At 43.7% G+C, this 19,805-nt stretch overlaps 1 protein-coding gene across 1 annotated transcript in view; it reads right to left on the reverse strand.

Moving 5' to 3' along the window:
• Positions 1–3,837, reverse strand: part of LOC306781737 (TGF-beta receptor type-2-like) — a 32,065-nt gene extending 28,228 nt beyond the window's left edge. Inside the window, exon 1 of the mRNA XM_079274739.1 lies at positions 3,610–3,837. Within this exon, the coding sequence (XP_079130865.1) occupies positions 3,610–3,694 (85 nt within the window). The 5' untranslated portion in view covers positions 3,695–3,837. The remainder of the gene's footprint in view (positions 1–3,609) is intronic.
• Positions 3,838–19,805: the final 15,968 nt, after the last annotated feature.

The following is a 19,805-nucleotide window of genomic DNA, read 5'->3' on the forward strand; positions in this document are numbered from 1 at the left end:
GGTTTTTAAAAAAAATATGTATTCGGTTCGTCATGCGTACCGAACCGTAAGCCTCGTACCGAATGGTTCAATACGAATACGCGTACCGTTACACCCCTAATATATTCATTGCATTGTTTTTACTATTCCTACAAATATTTCCTCCTCCTTGCCTTTGACAGTCAACTAAAAACATCGTCACCCTAATAATCCCATCATATCCAATGTAATCTAAACAACAACATCTATCCACTGAAATAATTCCAATCCAAACATATTTTTCTGGAGGTTACATGAAGCAGAATTTCGCTCATCGTGAGTTAAACCTCCCTGTCTTATAAAAGCAAACCGAGCACCTCGACCCATCAGCTGGAAGGCCCCCTCTATCCCCCCCCCCTCTCCTCACATCCTCAGCGGTTTGGGAATCCACTGAGGATGTGAGCTCACAGTGGACGGCAGGACAGACAGGAAACTTGACAGCAGTTTATCACCCGCATACAGGAAAGGACCGCTCCGAACTGCTCAAATGGGAATGGAAAAAGGAACAAATGTGCACACCAGGCAGAGTGCCTACTATAGGGCAGAGTGACTTCAAGGTCCTGAAAACTATGAGGGACGCATGAGCACTTAAGTTTTTGTAGGAACAGATGGCAATTTTTCAAATGACAGATTTCTGTATTTCAGTGGTTTAATAAAGTGGGCAACGCTCGGTTGGGAAAAGGATTTAGCAACATTTAAAAAAACAGGAGAATATTTGAAACCAGCAGAGACAACTGGCAAGAGGCTGCGCGGTGCTAAATAACTGCCACAGCAGGCAGCCCACCTCTCTCCCTCCGCTCCTGAAATCTATCCTCCCACCTCCGCAACTCCCTCTTGACACGACTCCCTCCGACTTGCAAGTAATCCTCTCATTCCTCCACTTGTTTTTATCTCCCTCCCCTTGACTCTCTCCGGTTCCCCTCCTGTCCCTCCGCCTCCATCCTTCTCCTCTTTGACCCCGGGAGTCGGCGAAGCAAGTCGAGAGGGGAGAGCGCGAGGGGAAGTCGACTAATATGGTAAAAAAAAAGGGAGGCACTTCAGTGAGGTCAAAGTGGGTGACCTCGTCTCTGTTCTCCTCTTCCACGCACTGAGGAGCAATCTAATCCGTGTAAACACAGAGGGACTCTGGGCTTTGTGGGACGGAACTGATACTTTGGTACCAAATCAACACCAAAATGTTTAGAAAAACGTGACGGTAGTCGTTTTCCCACAGTCCTAACGGAGCTAACAGCTAACTTTAACGGAGGTCGCATTGACTTTCGTTTTGATGCGTTCAAGCTCTATTCAATAAGAATTAGGCGAATGTAAATTGTAACGTTATCATGATACCTGTTATCTTTTAAAATTTCGTTTTTGGCGAGAAACCTGAGGTTGAGGGAATCATGGAATTTCACCGGTATTGGAACCGCCATCTAAATGAAACACTATCTCACACAGAGAAGAGTTCTCTCTGTCAAACTGCTGAATTATTCTGCATCGTCGATGACGCACATGTATATAAATCAAAGAATCCCCCACAAGACGATCTCTCTGTGTCTCAAAATAACTTATTGATCCGTTTCCCTCTCAGCCTCGGCTTTTTGATCAACGGCTTCAGAATAGCTCGCGTCCTGCCGGCACCATCGGGGACACGCAGGCATGGCCTCTGCACGGACACTGAGATTCCCTGGAAAGGAAGGAAGAAGGAACCTTCCTGCGACGGGCCAACTGAGCGGACGGGTATCGACATCAAGCAAACACGAAAAGAAAATATAAAAAAACACACCAAAAAAACAACAGAGTCCGGCCCTGGTGTTTGGATACCCAACATGTCAAGCTGCTCGGGGTAACGGGGAGCGGCTTCCTGCGGGGGCCGAGGTGCTCCGGAGGAGTCACGATAACAGGGAGTGTGTTAATGTGCGGTGGTGGGCAGCATGGGGGGGCATGTGGGTGGGAGTTTGCGTGTCTTTTTGTGTGTGTGTGTGTGTGTGTGTTGATGTCTATTTGTGACGCATACAATGCAAGCAGGACCACACAGTCTCTTCTGGTATGTGGGATTTCCAGGTTGAAAATAGGCCCAATGCACCATGGGAGGAGGGCAGGAACAAACAGCAGAGAAAGAGAGAGAGAGAGAGGGAGAGGGGAGGAGGGAGAAGGGAACGATGATGTGTGTGTTCACAGCAACCGAGGCAGAGTTGTACTTGTCATTTTCATGCTGTGTTCAATCTACCCACCTGTCACCAAATGAATAAATAAAGCTTGGGGAGGTTTCTGTGGCTGACTGAAATGGGAGGTGTTTGGTCTGACAGGTGGAAAGAGTCCAAGTCTGTTAAATAGCCACTGTTAACACATGAGATGACAGTGTGGAGAGGAGGGAAAGTGGGACCGTCTGCACACACTTACAAGGAGACTAAAGAGGAGACACCCCAGGCACACAATGTCCCTTTTTTCATGCTCTTTGAGATGTTGGGCTATTTTTTCAGCAAACTTGTAATACAAATAAATATTGTCTCAATGTAACTAATCAACTGTGGACGTTTCATGGTGATATCCATTAGTTATATATATATATATATATATCTACATTTTAACCCTTTCACCTGTACTGTCTTCAACATGTATGCAATTTTACAAAACATATCTTGAAAGGCCTTTTTCTCAGACGGCGAGCCAGATTCATACAACATTCTGTTCGTGAAAACATGTTGAAAATGTGTTTTCTATGGTTGTTGACAGTACTTTCTGATTCATGGAGGTATAAAAAGAGATATCCAACATTCCTTCTGTAAAAACCTCTAATATGTCAACAAAATGAAACAAGTTTTGGACCTGACGCTATCAATGTTCAGGTTTCAGGTCTGGAAATGTATGCAAATAAGCACACTTAGGTAAGATAATGAACTATTTGCATATTTAAACGTTGTCATCAAAATAATTGTCATAATGTAAGCTATCAACAAGTCTATTCGTCAAAATGTTTACCATATTCACCTGCAGTGTCTCCTCTGAACACTATGGCAGGAGCTGAGGAACTATATTCAACACAAACTCACACTTACTGAGTGGAAATAATTCAAATTCAAAGATACCAAATATTTGATATTTGTATGAAAACAACACAGTGCATATTGACATTTTTGTAGGAAGTTCAGCTGGAGAACAATATATAAAACCCAAGAGTCAGTGTCCAATGACAGGACGAACATCTTTACAAGTAAGCCATTTTGCACTGAATATTAAAACGTGATATTATTCATAGAAACAGCTTTTAGAGTGTCTAAATTACTGGTCAATAAATGATCATGTGTACCGAATTATAACTTGTATTAGAACCATGAGGAGAGTACTATAGCTGGTGTTATTAACTCATATTGGAAGAGATGTTATTAAAGAACACAGCAGGCTAACAGCTAGCTCATGTTAGCGCAGCTGAGCGGTGTCTCAGCCGCGGTGTGAGTCACCTGTTGCGCCTGGCTCCTCGCGCCACCGTTTACCGGACTCATTACAACGTACAGTGCGAGTCAGGTTCAAATAGAGCGAGGCTGACGTTAGCGTGGAGCGTCGCGAGCTCGTAGCGTTTTGTTAAAGTTTAGGAAAAAACACGCAACTCACCGTCAGCCCCGGGCTCCAGCAGCGCAGTGAGGCAGAGGATAGATACAAGTCCCCGTAAAGATGCGGTGCGGCGCGGGCCCTCCATGTCTCTGTGTCCTCCGGTCAGAAAAGATTCTCATTCACATGGAAGGTGGAAGTACACGAGAGTCCAGCGGAGGGTTGAGTTTGACGCGTCCGCTGCGCTGCGCGCTCCACTCCGCTCAGCAGCTGGAGACTCAACTGCTGAACCATCCATACACACACACACATACTCACACTGCGTTGGTGAAAAACACACACGCGTCTCTCACAGGAAACCGAGGGAGGGACTCTCGCTCTCCCTCTATTTCTCGCTGTGTGTGGGCGTGTATAGCTCATGTTGTGGGTACTCACATCTGTTTACACACTCAGTTATGGGGACCCGCCTTCTTTTCTGGGACAGAATGCATGTCCCCATAATGCAAATACATTTGAGGGTGAAGACATGGTTTACATAAAGTCTCCTGCAAATGACTCTAAGTCAATGTTAAATCATTACATCTTAGGATGAAGACATGGTTTAAGGTTTGGTTATGTCTCCTGCAAATGAAGTTCAGTCAATGTAATGTCCTCTGAAGTGATGGAAACATTACTGTGTGTGTGTGTGTGTGTGTGTGTGTAATTACATATCCTAATACTGGCAATGGGTACAGTAAACAGCTCTGTATACATTTAAATAAACTGAGGGCCATGCCATGATGCCAGACGGCTTTCTGAAAGACCACAGAGCTTCTGCAGATGTTCATAAAGTGTAGACTATATCTGAACAAAGTTACAGACAGCTGAATAACTACACTAAACATACACTGAATCATTTGTTTCAAAATGATTTATTTCAAATGTTAAATACATTTTTCTATAAGGTCCTTAAAGCTACTTTGTTGAAATTTCATTGTGCATTGATTTTGGCGGCCCCTGTGGACATAAGCGGTAGTGTTTCCGAGCTACCGGAGTTCCTTTGGAAAACCTCTCATTTTACTGAAGACAGTCTGCCCTGCACAATCCTGGTTCTGGTTCCACCGTGCCTCCCTTCCCTCCACCTGGCTCAGCCATTCGGCCTAGGTCTCCAGGTCTCCTGGTGTTGGATCCCAGCGGCGGCCGGCGGAGTAGCGAGGTCAAAGCTCTGCTCTTGACTGGAGGAGGAGACGCCACTGATGGATGTCCGACTGCAAGTTGAAGATGGCAGCCAAGTCGGATCTGGGCCTGTCCACGGTAAACTGGTCGCAGCCCGAGGCCCTGCTGGAGTCTGGGCCGACGGACTTTCTGGTCAATCTGCATGCCATAAATCGATAAGCTATACAGAAATAGCCAATCTTCTCGCGGATAGTCTCGTTTGCTCATGGAGGTCACAAAAAGGCATCCGCATCAAATCCAGTTTCACAACATGGCAGTGACCTCGGCGGTATTTGAAATGGCAGCGCAGAAGCTGAGCCCAGTGACAGAGAGATATTAAAGCCTGACTGCTCATATGAGGCAGCAGGTCTGGGCATGCTGCTTTCTACCAGCACTGGAACCGAGCCACACTCTCTCTAGTCTCACAGCCCCCGTCGACCCCTCTCCTCAGCAGTTCTCCGAGTCCAGCTCCCTCAGGGCTCAGTCCTGTTTGTGTTTGGGTCCCACATGACAGCTGTAGTAGAATGTATTTTACAGCCTGGGACCAATAAACTGAGTGTCTTAAAAAAAGTGAATCCTTTTTTAATAAAGTAGGGACTAGAAGGGAAATTTGTGCAGGTTTCCAACAAGGGACTTTTTTGTTCTGAAAATAGTATCCAACACAACAACTTGCTGGTCATGAAGTTGCAGTTAGTTCCTTGTAAGCCCTCAGGAAAGTGGGCACCATAAGAGCTGCTTTTTGTAGAGTTGTCCATATCTTGGTTATGATAGCTTCCACACTTATTGCTAAGATCTGAGGTTCCATGAACTCAAGCTTCCATCTCAAATACATGTGATCACACACATTTAACCCCTTGACATCCAGTTCTTCCATTTTATTTCACTTCGAAGAACCCACAACATCAGCACCTGTGTGTCAGTAACCCCGTGATACCTTTCTTAATTGAGGCAGACTTTGTTTTTAGCCTCCATCTTTTTCATTTTAACTCTGATATCTGATAGGCACGACATATTTTTTTATAGATGATTGTAATTTTCTTCGATTCTATATTCTATATTTAGGTTTCTTGCTTTTTTCAACACTTTCTTTTATTTGTATTTTAATTTTCTTCAACTATGTTTATGTTATGCAGGAATTACAATGCAACAATCTGGATTCTGATGGAATATTGAGAATATCACCGGCCTTATTCTTGAAATGGTTTAAGTTAAGACAGTGATTTAGACAGTTGTTTCAAATCTGCCTGATTTCTTGTGCAAGTATTTGAGAAACAAAGACCAAAACTATGTTTCTTTCAAATACCCAGTCCCCCTGAATAAAAAAAGCACTGTCTGTTTTTGGGCAAGCCTTTAATTCACACCAACTTTGTATGTACAGCAAGTATACTGAAGCCTCCAAACATTATACATTCTAGTCTCAAGGACCTACAGCTGACTCTGTAACCATGAGGATGAAATACACAAATGTGAACGCAGGAATGAACCCAACGAAAGCAAATCTGAAATGCTCCCACTGGAAACCACCCTGGATCTCCTCATCATACCATATATGGATGAATGACACAACACTGCGCACGATGAATGTTACATTGCACCGAATATGATTTATGATAACTGCAGGGGAGTATCTAAAACTGTAGATCAGATGGGGTCACACTGAGATCATGGGCGTTGGCAGATACATTCAAGTACCAAATTAAGAGATATTTTGTTGATTCCCGAGAGCTAGAATGATGTATAGGACGTGTTAGTATCTGTAGGAGTGGGTGTAGTTTTTTATATCAATTATTCCAACTGTCAAAACCAGCAGTCGTCCGTCTCTAACAAGCCCAATGAGCTCCATACAGGACTGTGTATGCTGGTAAAGAACAGCCAACTGGCTTCATTCAACCTCATGAAACGTTCTGGAATAAGCCGTTCATGTTTGTCTCGTCCCTGCTGCGTGAGAAGGTTCACATCCTGGAGTCCTCTGGACCATTGTGTGAGGCGCACTTTGCCAGGGGAGTTTTACAAATAGTGGACAATTGGACACATATGGGATGGACTTTCTGCTGCCACGTTGGCTGAGAGAGCTATTAAAAGAACGTTTTGCTGTGGTTCTTGTGTTGTCTGTTTTGTTTCTTTGGCTCCAGGAGACGTTTTAACAGATAAACCATGTTTTTTAAAATGTTTAGAAATAAAACAATATCTGTGGTCTTTAGTGTAGATTTGATATTTTGAAATAACTATTTATAGACATTAAAACCTGCTCCCAATTCTGTTATTTGCAAGTATTCATTATGAGCAAAACTTTTGGCTGGATTACTTGTTTGTACACCATATCACTATGTCCATATTGTATGTGTATAACATTCACAATATCTGGTAACTACAGTTAAGACATGCTTGTATAATTGCAGTTTCAACAAATCAGCAATTCACTTTCAAATGGAGCTGTTCTTCATTTCCCTGGAGTCAACACGAACGAATAGCCAACTGGAAGCGGAATGGAACCAGAGTGTATTTCACCGGTGTGACCGTGAGTAACCCACTAGTTGGGTGTGTATTTCCCCCCAGAGTAGGGCTGAATTTCCCCGCTGTACCACTTGATACAAATTCATAAAACGAAGAAAGGTTGCCGCCAAATAACTCAACTTCTTAACCCCGGTGCTTTTGTCAAAACAGGCGACTAATTGGCCTACGTGGGAGTTACCTCCACTAAGTGTATTTTGGGTATGTTTCTGACTGTGGGTAACCCCGACCTGGGTGTGTTTGTCAGGGGTTGATTTGGTGATTTGAGGGTGATTTGATTCTGCGTTGATATTCAGAATCTGTGAGCAAGATTTTGGTTTGGGAAGCGTTCTGGTTTCCGTATGCAGTCTGAGTAATATTGACCCGTTGCGTTGGAGCAGGCTTTGTGAAGTCTTTGAAGTTATCTTGGATTTCTGCAACCAACAATAATAAGTGAGCCTAGTGAATGTGGTTGTGGTTCAGCACCTGCTCACAGCTGAAACTCTCTCTATGGATTAACTGACAACTCTGAAAAATGGAAAACACAAGTTTGAATAGCATAGCAGAGCAGAATCTGATGAAGCCACTGATGGAAATGTCTGAACTATCGAAAATAGTCTTGGTTGTCATAACTCAAGTAGATCATTTTAACATAGTTGGCCCATGACAAGTAGTCATCTTTGTAATATTTTTTTATACCACAAGACATAAAGTCTGATCCGTTAACAACATCTGGACCTGAATTACATTGGCTATGTCTCTCTCTCCTCCCCTCTCTCTTCATATTTCCTATCACACCTTTCCTATCAGCTAACCCCACCACATGTTGACAAAAGCAGCCAGTTAAAATATAAGAAGTGACAGTCACCGTGAAGTCACCAATTGGTTTGTTGACTGTCGCTTTGAAGCCTTGAGTTCAGCATTTTGGCCGTCGTGAATAAGACTTTTTTTTTTGACGACCAAAAAGTTACAATTAACTGTCATGAAGTGAGAACACGCTGTGACAGAGTGAAAGTTGTAAGACGGAAACACGGACAACTCCCAGACCGGACAAGTCCATGGTAGCGACCTGTCAATCACAAGGTAGCCCCGCCCTAAAGCATACTCTGCCATTTGACTCTAAATGGACCATAATCTAGTAAATGAACATCATGCTGTATTGAAGAAGACTTGAAAAGAGATTGAGACCATAAACTCATGTTTACAATGTTTACTGAGGTAATAAATCAAGAGAGAAGTAGAGTCATTTTCTCATAGACGTCTATACAATCTGACTTATTTTTGCAACCGGAGGAGTCGCCCCCTGCTGGCCATTAGAGAGAATGCAAGTTTAAGGCTTTACTTCTCCAAAACGGAGGTTGTCGCTTAGTTTCAAGGTGCGTTTTTTCCTTCATCTTCTGACCGGTGCTCGGTCTGCTTAGTGTTGTTAAACTGGACCTTTAATACAGATGTTAGCAGATGTGTTAGGCTCCATGTATGTTTAATGATTTTTGTTTCCCTGTCAAATCAATTCCAAAGGGAGGAGTTCCAACATGGAGACAATTATTTGAAGGCGATGTAAAATGATGCATGCTCTCCTTTTATCAGGTTATTACGCAACAGCTCGCCAAAAGAGCTTTCAGAGCAGTTATCAGCACACTCCTTCTTTCCCCTCCAAATGTCAACACATTGAAAGGCAGCCAGTCACGGTTTTAAAGTCCTTGTTTCACGATTGACATCATGACCAGGATGCTGTCTTCTGCTGACCGAGGCAAAGTCGCTGTCCGACGGGATTCCCCAACGAAAGGCAGAGGCAATGAAAACTTGGGGAGTGATTAATGCAAGCATGGTCCGGTTGCTCAGACGGATTCGAGTATATCATAGTGTCTGTGTTGTGTTACAGGGCATACAGGAAACCTTTACCACCGACGTCAAACTGCACTTTCCCCTTCTGTCTGAGTGAAACTTTTGGGTTCAGTTCTTTTGAGCACTTTCTGAGGCGCTAAAGAAAAGAAGTGAGGCGAATGTGTCGACCTGGTTTGCATGCCGCTGTGTCTGATGTGTAAAGTCCCTTTTCCTTTTTGCGCTGTCCATTATGCAGAATACACAGCAACCCACCCACTTACACTCACTATAAACAGCACAGACCAACACATGTGTCACACATCACAGACACAACCCCTAAGTGAGTCAGATCCGCCCACTCTCTCTCTCTCTCTCTCTCTCTTAACACACTTGCATTCCTATTGGTCGCAATCACTTGTCGCCATGACAACCTGCTCAACAAGCAAGTGACGGGCTGATGTATGTTTTCAAGGCACATTGCTGCATGTTAGCAGCTAACGCAACGACGGCTGCAGTAGCAGTCCCCTCGAGGGTAGCTGAGTGTGGACACAGTGTTGAACACACTCATGTTATATCACAGTATCAGTGGTAGTGCTTTAACTCAGGCTGCCGAAGACCACGGCTGACCTTTGTGCACAGAGGTATAATGCAATGTGTGTGTGTGTGTGTGTGTGCCAGCTCCTGGAAGTCCAGCAGACTCCAGTATGGAATGTTGAGAACAGCTGTGGACATAAGTGAAAGAATTTACGCAGAAACCTAACCTCACACACACGGATACACACACCCACGCACACACACACACACACACACACACACACACACGCACACACACACACGCACACACACACACACACACAGACTTCAGTCCGTGCAAATATTTAAAGGGAGAATTCATCGATCCATCTATTTGCAAGTCTCTTTCTTGTCAGGGTCCTGGGGAAATAATGTCATATTGTAACACTCCTTCTGTCTTCTTCTTTCTCAAATTTGCTCCGCCGGCGTGACCGAAGCAAGTTCTACGAGATTAACAATGCAAGTGTGATGACAATGATTCAGAATACAAGAAGAAAAGACAGACAAACGGTTTGCACATTTCTTAATAGCATGCTATAGAAAAACTAGCCAGCAGAGGCTACAACTGACAGGTTGTCTTCGTTATCAAGTAACCGATCTGATTTCTGTGGGAACAGTAAAACCAAGAGTGCCCGATGCTTCCACGACAGCCCGTATTCAAGACGGTGGATGGACTCGCATTGCCGACGGTGACGAGAGGGCCCATCGGAGAGGAGGTCAGAGACGACTTCCTCTTCCGATGTGCATATGATAGAAAAGAACTTGGAAACTTGTCGGAAAACAAAAGTACGAGTGACGCTAATCGAACAAACGCAGCAAGCGAATCCAAGAAGGTGACAAAGTCTACGCTGCTCTTCAGTTCTCTTGTCAACGGAGCAGAAAAGTCCTCATGAATGTCCAATAATAGTTTGGCCAGTTTGGAGGAGTGACCGTGAACATGCATGAGAAGAAGCATCCAGATCATGTTCTAGACACTGTTATTCTAACACATATAATATTGGCCCGTATAGCAGAGTTTCACCACATATTTACACATCTTGTCCCTCTTGTAGGCAAGTCCAGACATGCCATGCTGTCTTATAGAAGTTTGTCTTCACCTTCTGAACAGGACAGGAAGCAGGCGGGGTTTTGAAAGAAACCGCCAAAAACAAAAAAAACTCCAAACAAATGAGAAGTCGACACGCTCAGCTTCATTGTGTGTCGTGATCCTGACTTTTAGATCTTGTAATAAGACTCCACGGCTCTGTTTCCACCAGCATTTCCTACAGCAGCTCACACGAACACGTGATTGTGTCGCCCTTTAATCGACACATCTTGAGGCGATTAGCATACGACACTTGGGGGGGTTCCGAAAGTACGTAAACTACCCGGTGTCTCGCTCGCGCGCACACACCGTTCCCACAGCTAATTGAAAGCAGCCGCTTACAGCGCGTTGAAATGCACACGGTGTGTGTGTGTGTGTGTGTGTGTGTGTGTGTGTCCGTCCACCTGTTGTCCTGCGGAATGAGAGAAAGCTAATGTTGCAGCACATGGCTCTGGGTTGGAACGTACGTTGAATGAGCAGGAGACCAGACAACAAGAAAGACATGAGCGAATAGATGGTCAAGTTGTTGACAGCAGCTTATCCGCATGCACCATAAACATCAATCTGCCACATCCTGTATGGCTATCTGGAGAAAACATGACGCGGTAATTGTATGTGATAACAGTAAAGCTCATAACTTCCAACAATGACTCTTACTAATTTCACCTGATGGCTGCTTGTTTTCCTCTATTTAATTTCCCCCCGCCATATTTTTGCTTCTCTGTCTGTTTCACGTCCAGCAAAGATCCATTCTCCACAAGAAACCAGAGGTCATGCATTTCACAGTGGCCCCAGTAGAAACTCAAGACCCTTTTCATCATGTCCTCACTCAGCAGTTCTTAATGCCTGGGGAAGTACCCCTCCTCCCCCGCCCTCATTCTTCACCCACCCAGTGGTATTCTCCACCTAGAAGTGCTGAGGAAGGAGCATTGTTCAGTCGGATGACTCTCCCTGTAAACGCCCGAGAGAAATATAAAAAGGAGATTGTGCTCTGTTCAACTCTGTTTTGTAGCATCCCTGGTCATGAAGTCATTCAAATCCAAAGGATATATCCCTTTGGAAGCATGAACGTGCTCGGCGAAGTCCCTGCACAAGTATGATTGTTAGATCATGAGATATATTGTGTACACGGTCAACATTGTGTAAAAGCCCATAAGTGTCCAGAATGCTCATGCTCCCCAGCATGAACATTCTCAGTTGACATCATAGCACTTGGCTTATTCGGATATTCACAACTGACGTTGTGAAGCCTCGAGTTTGACTCCGGTTGCAAAAAGAAGTCAGATTGTACAGAAGTCTATGAGAAAATGACTACTTCTCTCTTGATTTATTCCCTCAGTAAACATTGTAAACATGAGTTTATGATCTCAATCTCTAGTTTCAAGTCTTCTTCAATACAGCATGATGTTCATTCAGTACATTATGCTCCATTTAGAGTCAAACAGACCATAAAGCAGGGGATGCTTTATGGTGGGGCTTACTGTGATTGATACGTATTGTATACGATTGTATACGGTGTCTCTACGTCACTCCTCCGCATTCTAAATATGGTCACTTTCGTTCATTAGTCGCAAAAATAACAAAATGACAGCTGTCTTAATCCAAGAGGGCAACAGTGAAATCACCGAACTCGAGGCTTCAAAAGGACGAGTCTACAAACCAATGGGTGACGTCCTCTTCTTGTATACAGTCTGTGGATCTTACGGTACACATCCAGACATCCAAATGGAGGCAGGAAAAAACATAAATGGTCCCTACTGTGTGTGGAGCTGACAGTTTAGCTGTCACACGGTAGGAATGAGGCATCGTCATTCCAGCAGCAGAGGAAGTGGAAACGTGGAGTGCATCGGGTTCAGCGCTATCACAAGGACCACCCTGTCCCTGCTACACAACACCATTGTCCTGCTCGGAGGTGGAGGAGGATGAAGGCCAAAAGGAGCAAATACACAGTGATAGTGGAAGTGTTATTATAAGAAACCTGAACCTTTGAGTTTCCACATGTTTCTGCATCACTTCAAGGAGGCTATTTGAGGCAACCGTAGACCCGTGGCCAATGCAAAGTGACAATACATGTCGGTTCTCTTTGAGAGGGAAACGTCTGCTCGCTGTAATCCAGCAGCTGTCTCTGAAGAAACCCTCACCAGTAATCCAGGGATCACTGCGTCTTCCTCCTGGGATCTCTGTAGGATCAGAGCGAGCCAGCAGTTACCGGGTATAAGGAACTGATGCGGATGTGTCAGGACGTGTTGTTTTATGTTTTCTTAGAGACACACACAAAGAATCAACCAGAAAATGAAAAAAGAATCCTGGTTAATGATATCTTTTTCAAAGCCTTAGCTTTCATTCCCATCTATAATAATGGCATCCTCCGCAACTTAATTGCTGAGCTGTAGGAACATGGCGACCTCTCAGAGAACAATCACACAGAGTTTAAACAAACTTGCAGATCAACCAAAATTATTCGGAAAAGAAAATGTAGACGAACAGTAGAAATACAACCTAAACTGTGTTGTGTAAACATCAATCACAGTTTCATCTTTCAATCTCACCTCAAGATGAAGCACTTTAGAGAATGTGGCTAATGGTTTGCTTACGAGCCAACTGATTGTCTGAGGGCTCATGCTGTTGTTGTTTTTTAGTTAAATTGCTCCTGTATAGGTTTTATATCTATCTTAATTGTTGATATGTAAACCAGGAGTGCACACAACAACTGCAAGTACGACGGATCAAAGTGCAACCAGAAAGTCCGTCTTTAAACTTTGATGGATGTTCACAACAGACAATTATGGCATTAATGTCCACCTCTTCTAGATGTTTGGCTGAAATGTTTACAACCTGTCAGATCGTGTGATCTGACAGGATCGTGTGTGAGTGTGTCTGTGTTTTTTTGTGTTATAGCGGTTGTACAATTGTGCAATCTGTTTGATTGCGGCTAGAATAATATGAATACAGGCGTCTGTGTTCCGCAGTGGAAATGTTGTTTCAGAAAGGCTAAACACCAACACATGTGGACTGGAGTGTTTCATTAGATAACGTTTTTTTGGGAATTTTGGAAATTACTGTATCTTTTTTTCAATCAGCGTTTAGACTTTTGGACCGAGACAATTACAGAGACGTGGACCGACCCACTCGCTGCGTGTGTGTGTGTGTGTGTGTGTGTGTGTGTGTCTGTGTGTGTGTGTGAGAGAGATGGAGGCTGGACTATGCACACAATGCAAGTTATTAATAATAATAATTTGAACGCCAACGTCATGAATGAAGCTTCAAACTGTTCTGTACAGCCCTAATGCTGTGCGGCTGTGGGTGGCCTCGTGCTATTGTTCGACGAAACTCTTGGCGCTTGGGGACCGGCACACGGTTCAGGACCGGTGATGATGATAATCCGTCCATGGGTTGAGACACTGGTTAAGGCTTTTTCTTGTCATGGGTAGAGAGAGACAGGAAAGAGAGACTAATGCGCAGCAACAGACTCTGGGTTTGAGCCCGGGACACTGATGTTATCTGGAGGGTTTGTACTTTTCCTCATAATTCCTCGGCCCTGTGACCCTGTGTTGTCATCCAGCGACCGGCCCGTTCAGATAGTCCCCCAACGATTAATACAGCCAGGCTGTCCTTATCTCAGGAACATATGCCTGAGTCCAGGAGTAATGAGGGCATGGGAACAAACAACAGCTGATAAAGAGTGGCATGCGGCATGCGGCGCACGCACGTGTGCGTTTGTGCTCGTCAGCGTCGAAGGCGAGCGTTTCATTCTTCAAGGAGTCGTCCGGCCCCCGCAAGACAGGAATGTCTATGTCTCTCTCTCTCTCTCTCTCTCTCTCTCTCTCTCTCTCTCTCTCTCTCTCTCTCTCTCTCTCGGCGCGTTAATGACCCACAAAGCCATTTACAGGTCACACTTGCGTGCAAAGTTCAGAAGCAGCACCTCTGAACACACTCGAACAAGTGTGTGTGTGTTTTTACTTAACAACAGGAGGGAGTGACTTAAGGAAATGGTGACACAAGCAAATCATTTTTTACTGTAAAACTTGTAATAGAAATCGCGTTATCTTGTTTAAATAATCATATGAGGCCTTTCTTCTTTTCGGCTCTTCCCGCGTTTCCTCTTCTACTTTATCTCAACACAATCTCGGTTCCACAGACGCAGGAAAGACAGCGGCAACAGCGCGAGGCGTTTTTGGGAAAGGCCGCGTGGAGGGCAGGCGTTTTATTTGGATGGGCAATTCAGAGTAATGACACCACATCACTCGTGACAAATGAGGAGCGACAGGAGCTGGAGTTTGGATGCAAAGTGAAGGGCTATTATTAAGTGCAATGGATTGAAATTGCGGCGAATTTTGCACGGCTTGTCTAAACTGTTTTTTTGCTCACTTCAGGGAAAGAGGCGGGTGGAGGTTGAAGGTGAGGGTGAGGAGTGAGAGAGGAGAGGTCTGCGGAAAGGAAAGGAAAGGAGGACCTTATTTATCGAAACCGAGACAGGAGGTCAGATTTAAGCCCCGCAAACTGCAGGAATCTTTCTATGTCTGATTTGACTGTTGTCGCAATTATGAATTCTAATTTGTTTCCTAGATTGCGACATAGTATTCCAGCCAGTCGCCGGGTGTCAAATACCAACGTTTTGTCACGGCCCTCGGCGTCCGGTAAAGAGGCAAAGTCCCGCCCCTCCCGGTGTCCCGTGTTGGACCTTATTTTGGAAAAGAAATGTGCACGACAGTCAACGTCGAAGTACACATATATTTTTCGATCCTGTTTGAATTGTGCCATGAATTACACTTTTATTCTTCAGTTTAAAAGATAATTTGGCACGTCAAGAAAGCCGCACTTTGTCACGAACTTCACCGTGACTAGCTAACTAGCTACAGTAGGTAACTTGCTATACTAGCTAAACGCATCAGGTAAGATAACCTTTGTGCATGTTGTGCTAGCTAGCTAACTTAGTGTGTAGTCTTTCTCATGAATTTTCACGGTCCTATTCTTCGACAGTTTTACAACAAATTGGCACTTTCTCACTTGCAATATTGTCTTTTAAATGGACAAACATCATACGTTTCATGTTCAAGGCACAATTCAAACGGGACCAAAAAAATGATTTGTCCGCTGACCCCGAAACTCGGTTCTAAACGGGAAACGGTTACAAATGAGTAAAATTGGAGTATTGGTCAGGTCCGGGTTTAACGGTTCTGCTGTTGGTACTTTATAAGTTACAGAGTTAGAAAATAGCAGCTGATAAGAATAAGCTGATAAGAGAAAGCTAATCATCATATAAGATTTCGGAACTTCTTTTATTGCTGCTCAAGAAAGACTATTTGTATACATACAAGAATAATGAAGCAATCTTGATTCTTTTCTTAATGAATTGAAAAGAACTGAAAAGAATCTCACGATATCATCAAAAGGAACGATTTATCAATCTTTAATACTGTGTTCTTCTGGTAATCTTCCCTGCAGATGTACAATACAGGACTTAAGAGTGAGAATACAATGTTTCCCAGCAGACAGTTATGTTTCACAATAAAGTCAAACTGAAATATTAGGCGATTCCTCGTCTGGACTCCATGTGAGATTCTGATAATGATTACAGTCGTGACTCTGGTTGTTAGTTTTATTTTGTAAACTCCAGTCCAGGATTATTAAGCTTGCTGGAATGTGTCGACACAGTCTCTCCGTCCAGATGTTGAGTTTGATCTTCAGGACACAATCGAGAAGACATCAATGAACTCCGACACTGCCGGGGAAATGATGACAGGATTACTGTAAGAGCGCATTCATTTTGTTCTTGTGCAATAAATGAGTCAGTGTTGCTGCCTGGACTCCTCCTGTCTCTCTGGAGCCCTTTCCTGTACCCCTTCCTAACTTGGTTTGGCCGCTGTGTGCTTTTTGACTCCCTTCATACCTCCTCCTTCTCCTCGTCCTCCCCAGCTGAAGCGGCTGTCTGACTGTGGGTCTGTGGTGCACCTCAGACATCAGATGTCACGGCTCAGCTTTGCTTTCAGAGGTTTGGCCTCTCACCTCTGCTGTTTTTGAGTCCTGATGGGAGGGAAATGCAGGACTGGCCACAGTGCTTCAGGCTTCACGTTGAAAATAAACATGCTTGCGCATGTGAAAAACAACAATAACAATGTAACGATAGATATCGCCGTTAAAACCTCCCCAGTTGATTACTTGCATTAAGACAAGATTGTATTGTATTACACGTTTTCTGAAATATGCAAATTAGCCATTCCATTATCCAATCCGCTTATCCTATTCAGGGTCACAGAGCGCTGGAGCCGATCAGCTGACATTGGGTTTACCCTGGACAGGGCAGATATAGAGACAAACATTCACACTCACATTCACACCTGCGGGCAATTTCAAGTCTCCAAATAACCTAAGCTGCATGTCTTTGAACTGTGGGATCCCACCTGGGATCGGGAATCGAACCCGGTCCCCTCTTGCTGTGAGGTGACAGTGCCAGCCACTACACCACCGTGCAGCCCGAAATTCGCCATTCTCTTTTTGTACTTATTTGTATACATTCGTTTTCTGAAACATGCAATTGAGGCATTATGTAATGCTAACTTTTGGTTCATTTTGGATAAATCTACAGACGCAAATAGACAAAGTAGTAGAATAAACAACTAAATGTGTGTGCTTGATGTTTTCTTTCCACTTTCTGAAAGAAGACACAGAAAATAGCCCAACATCTCAAAATTGCCCAATGCATGAAAAAAACAATGTTTTGGCCACGTGTGACCAGCATGGTTCTGGCTCTAGTTATCCTTTTAAAAAAACAACTGAGTGAAAGTCCCACTGTGTGTGTGAATGTGTTAAGTGCGTGACTGTCGTATAACTGGTAAGACTTTAGGCCGGGGGCGGCAAATCTTTTTGGATTGTGGGCCGTGTACGGAAAAATATAAGGAGTCACAGGCCAAACAATAGCAAAAGCGTAGTTTTCATACAGCCATGTTCCAGTTTATTTTAAAGAAAAATCACAGAGGACCTGGCAGCAGGGCTGCATTTGGCCTACGGGTGCTAGTTTGGCTATCCCCCCTACCTCTTTTGACTGGACAGAGCAGGAAAAGTACAGGTGTTATTATTGACGTTACGATCCCGCTTTTTGCCTCATTCCGGAATAGACAGTATTCCTTGTAATCTGTTTACATGGCAAAAGAAAAAGAATGTGACCCGCTGTCATTAACTTAATTTTCTTTTCCGCCGACTCTTACCAGCATTACCTCCACCAGCACTCAATAACGTCACGTAGACGTAAATACGGCAGCGTCTATTCATTGTTTGTACCATATGGTTTACACACACACATGTATACACATCGTTTGGTCCGGTCTCTATTGATATGAGGTATCGTAGAGCTCTGGGTGAACACAGACGGCTGTATAGTATTTATTTCCTGATTCATTCTGTGAATGTGCTGTGCTATGGCAATGGCTGTGCTTGAGAGGGTATCGATAACCTCACATGTCACTTATACCGTCAACATATGGAGAAGTGAGACGGCAGGAATTTAGCTTCTTTGTGTCAAAATATGTCTTTTTCAAAGTTTTCCACCGGTGGCGGACTTGTTCACAGCCTCCCTCTTTCATTCCTCCAACAACCTTCTTGAAAAGGGTCGGCGTTGCGATATTTGCACATTTCAAAATACTTCTTGCGATCCAAGTCCTTGACAATCGTTACATCAAACAATCATTTAGAAATAATTACTTTACACAGCCATTGTCAGACTTGGAGATTGAGGCAAAAAAATTTGTATTACACTTTTTTTGTCGCGTTTGGAGGGCGAGATGTTTTGACACTTTTTTTTGAATGCTGTACAATCGCTGCATTCAGTACAGAGGTGTCGGGAGTCAGGGTTATGGAAGTGCAACCGCACCACTTATAAAACGCTTCCTCTCATTTCTCAAGCTGGCAGGACAGGAGTGCTCTGTGCTGAAGCTGGCAAAACCATCACACACACACACACACACACAGACAGAAAAAGACATCTGCTCAAACACTCTCCACACGGTGCTGAGTGAAAACCAAGAGATGTTTTGATCTCAGAGAAATACGGGAAGAGAGAAAATCCAGATACTTAAAGTGCAAATCTGAAGGGAAGGAAAGACGGATTAAGAAGGAGAATAAATAAGGAGGCCTAAAGAGGAAGTTGCTGGTACGGAATAATCACCAGAGAGACATCACGATAGGAAGCTTCTTATGGTGATGCGCTGCACTGACGTGGCTGCATGTTGCACATGTTTTTTATGTTGTTTTTTTAACAATCCGAGGGTGGAAGCAGGGGCTCATCCGTCAGCAGAACATGATCTGCGCGCGGTGCCGCCCTGTGATTTCCCCCCGAACTGCTGTCGCTGTTAATCTACTTCCTAACCTCTGCAGCCAGAACAAAAAGCCCCTGAGAGGGGGGGGGGGGGGGGCAGGAGACGAGTTCTCACGCTGCCTTTGAATTTGGTGGGATTCAATTGTCATAATTTGGCTTTCATTTCTTTTTCATGTCTTTGCTGCATTGTCAACATACTTATAATCTGCTTCTATAATCACAGTTATAAGCACTCATAATTACCCCATAAAGCTTAATGATAACACACCATAAAGCATTGTATAATACGTTTTCAGGTCAAGTGTCATAATACTTCCTGGTTTCTGGTCACTCTGGATCATAGTGTATGATAATTCCCATAATGTTATATACCAGGGATTCCCAAAGTGGGGTGGGGTGCGTGGCCTAAAAAGTTTGGGAACCGCTGTTATATACAATTCCCATAATGTAATACATTATTGATAACAATAATCTTTACAATTCATTATAATCACTGGAGTACTCAATTTTTGACCTGTAATCAAAAAAATGTTTCAATGTTTTGTGTTGTTTTTGCATCGATTAAATCATTGTTTTATACTTGAGTAAACAATGACGACCTGTAGTGACGACAACCAGCTTGTAATGTATCACATCTGCCTAAACCTTTAGAAAATCCACTACTTAGTCGCTCAAAGCACCCAATGACCATTTGGAATAATCATATTATAATTCATTACAGCAGCGATGAAAATGCATTATCAAAATATTATAATGTATTACAACTATGAGAATTAGAATACA

Source organism: Melanostigma gelatinosum (assembly GCF_949748355.1).
Source record: "Melanostigma gelatinosum genome assembly, chromosome: 9".
Lineage (NCBI taxonomy): Eukaryota > Metazoa > Chordata > Actinopteri > Perciformes > Zoarcidae > Melanostigma > Melanostigma gelatinosum.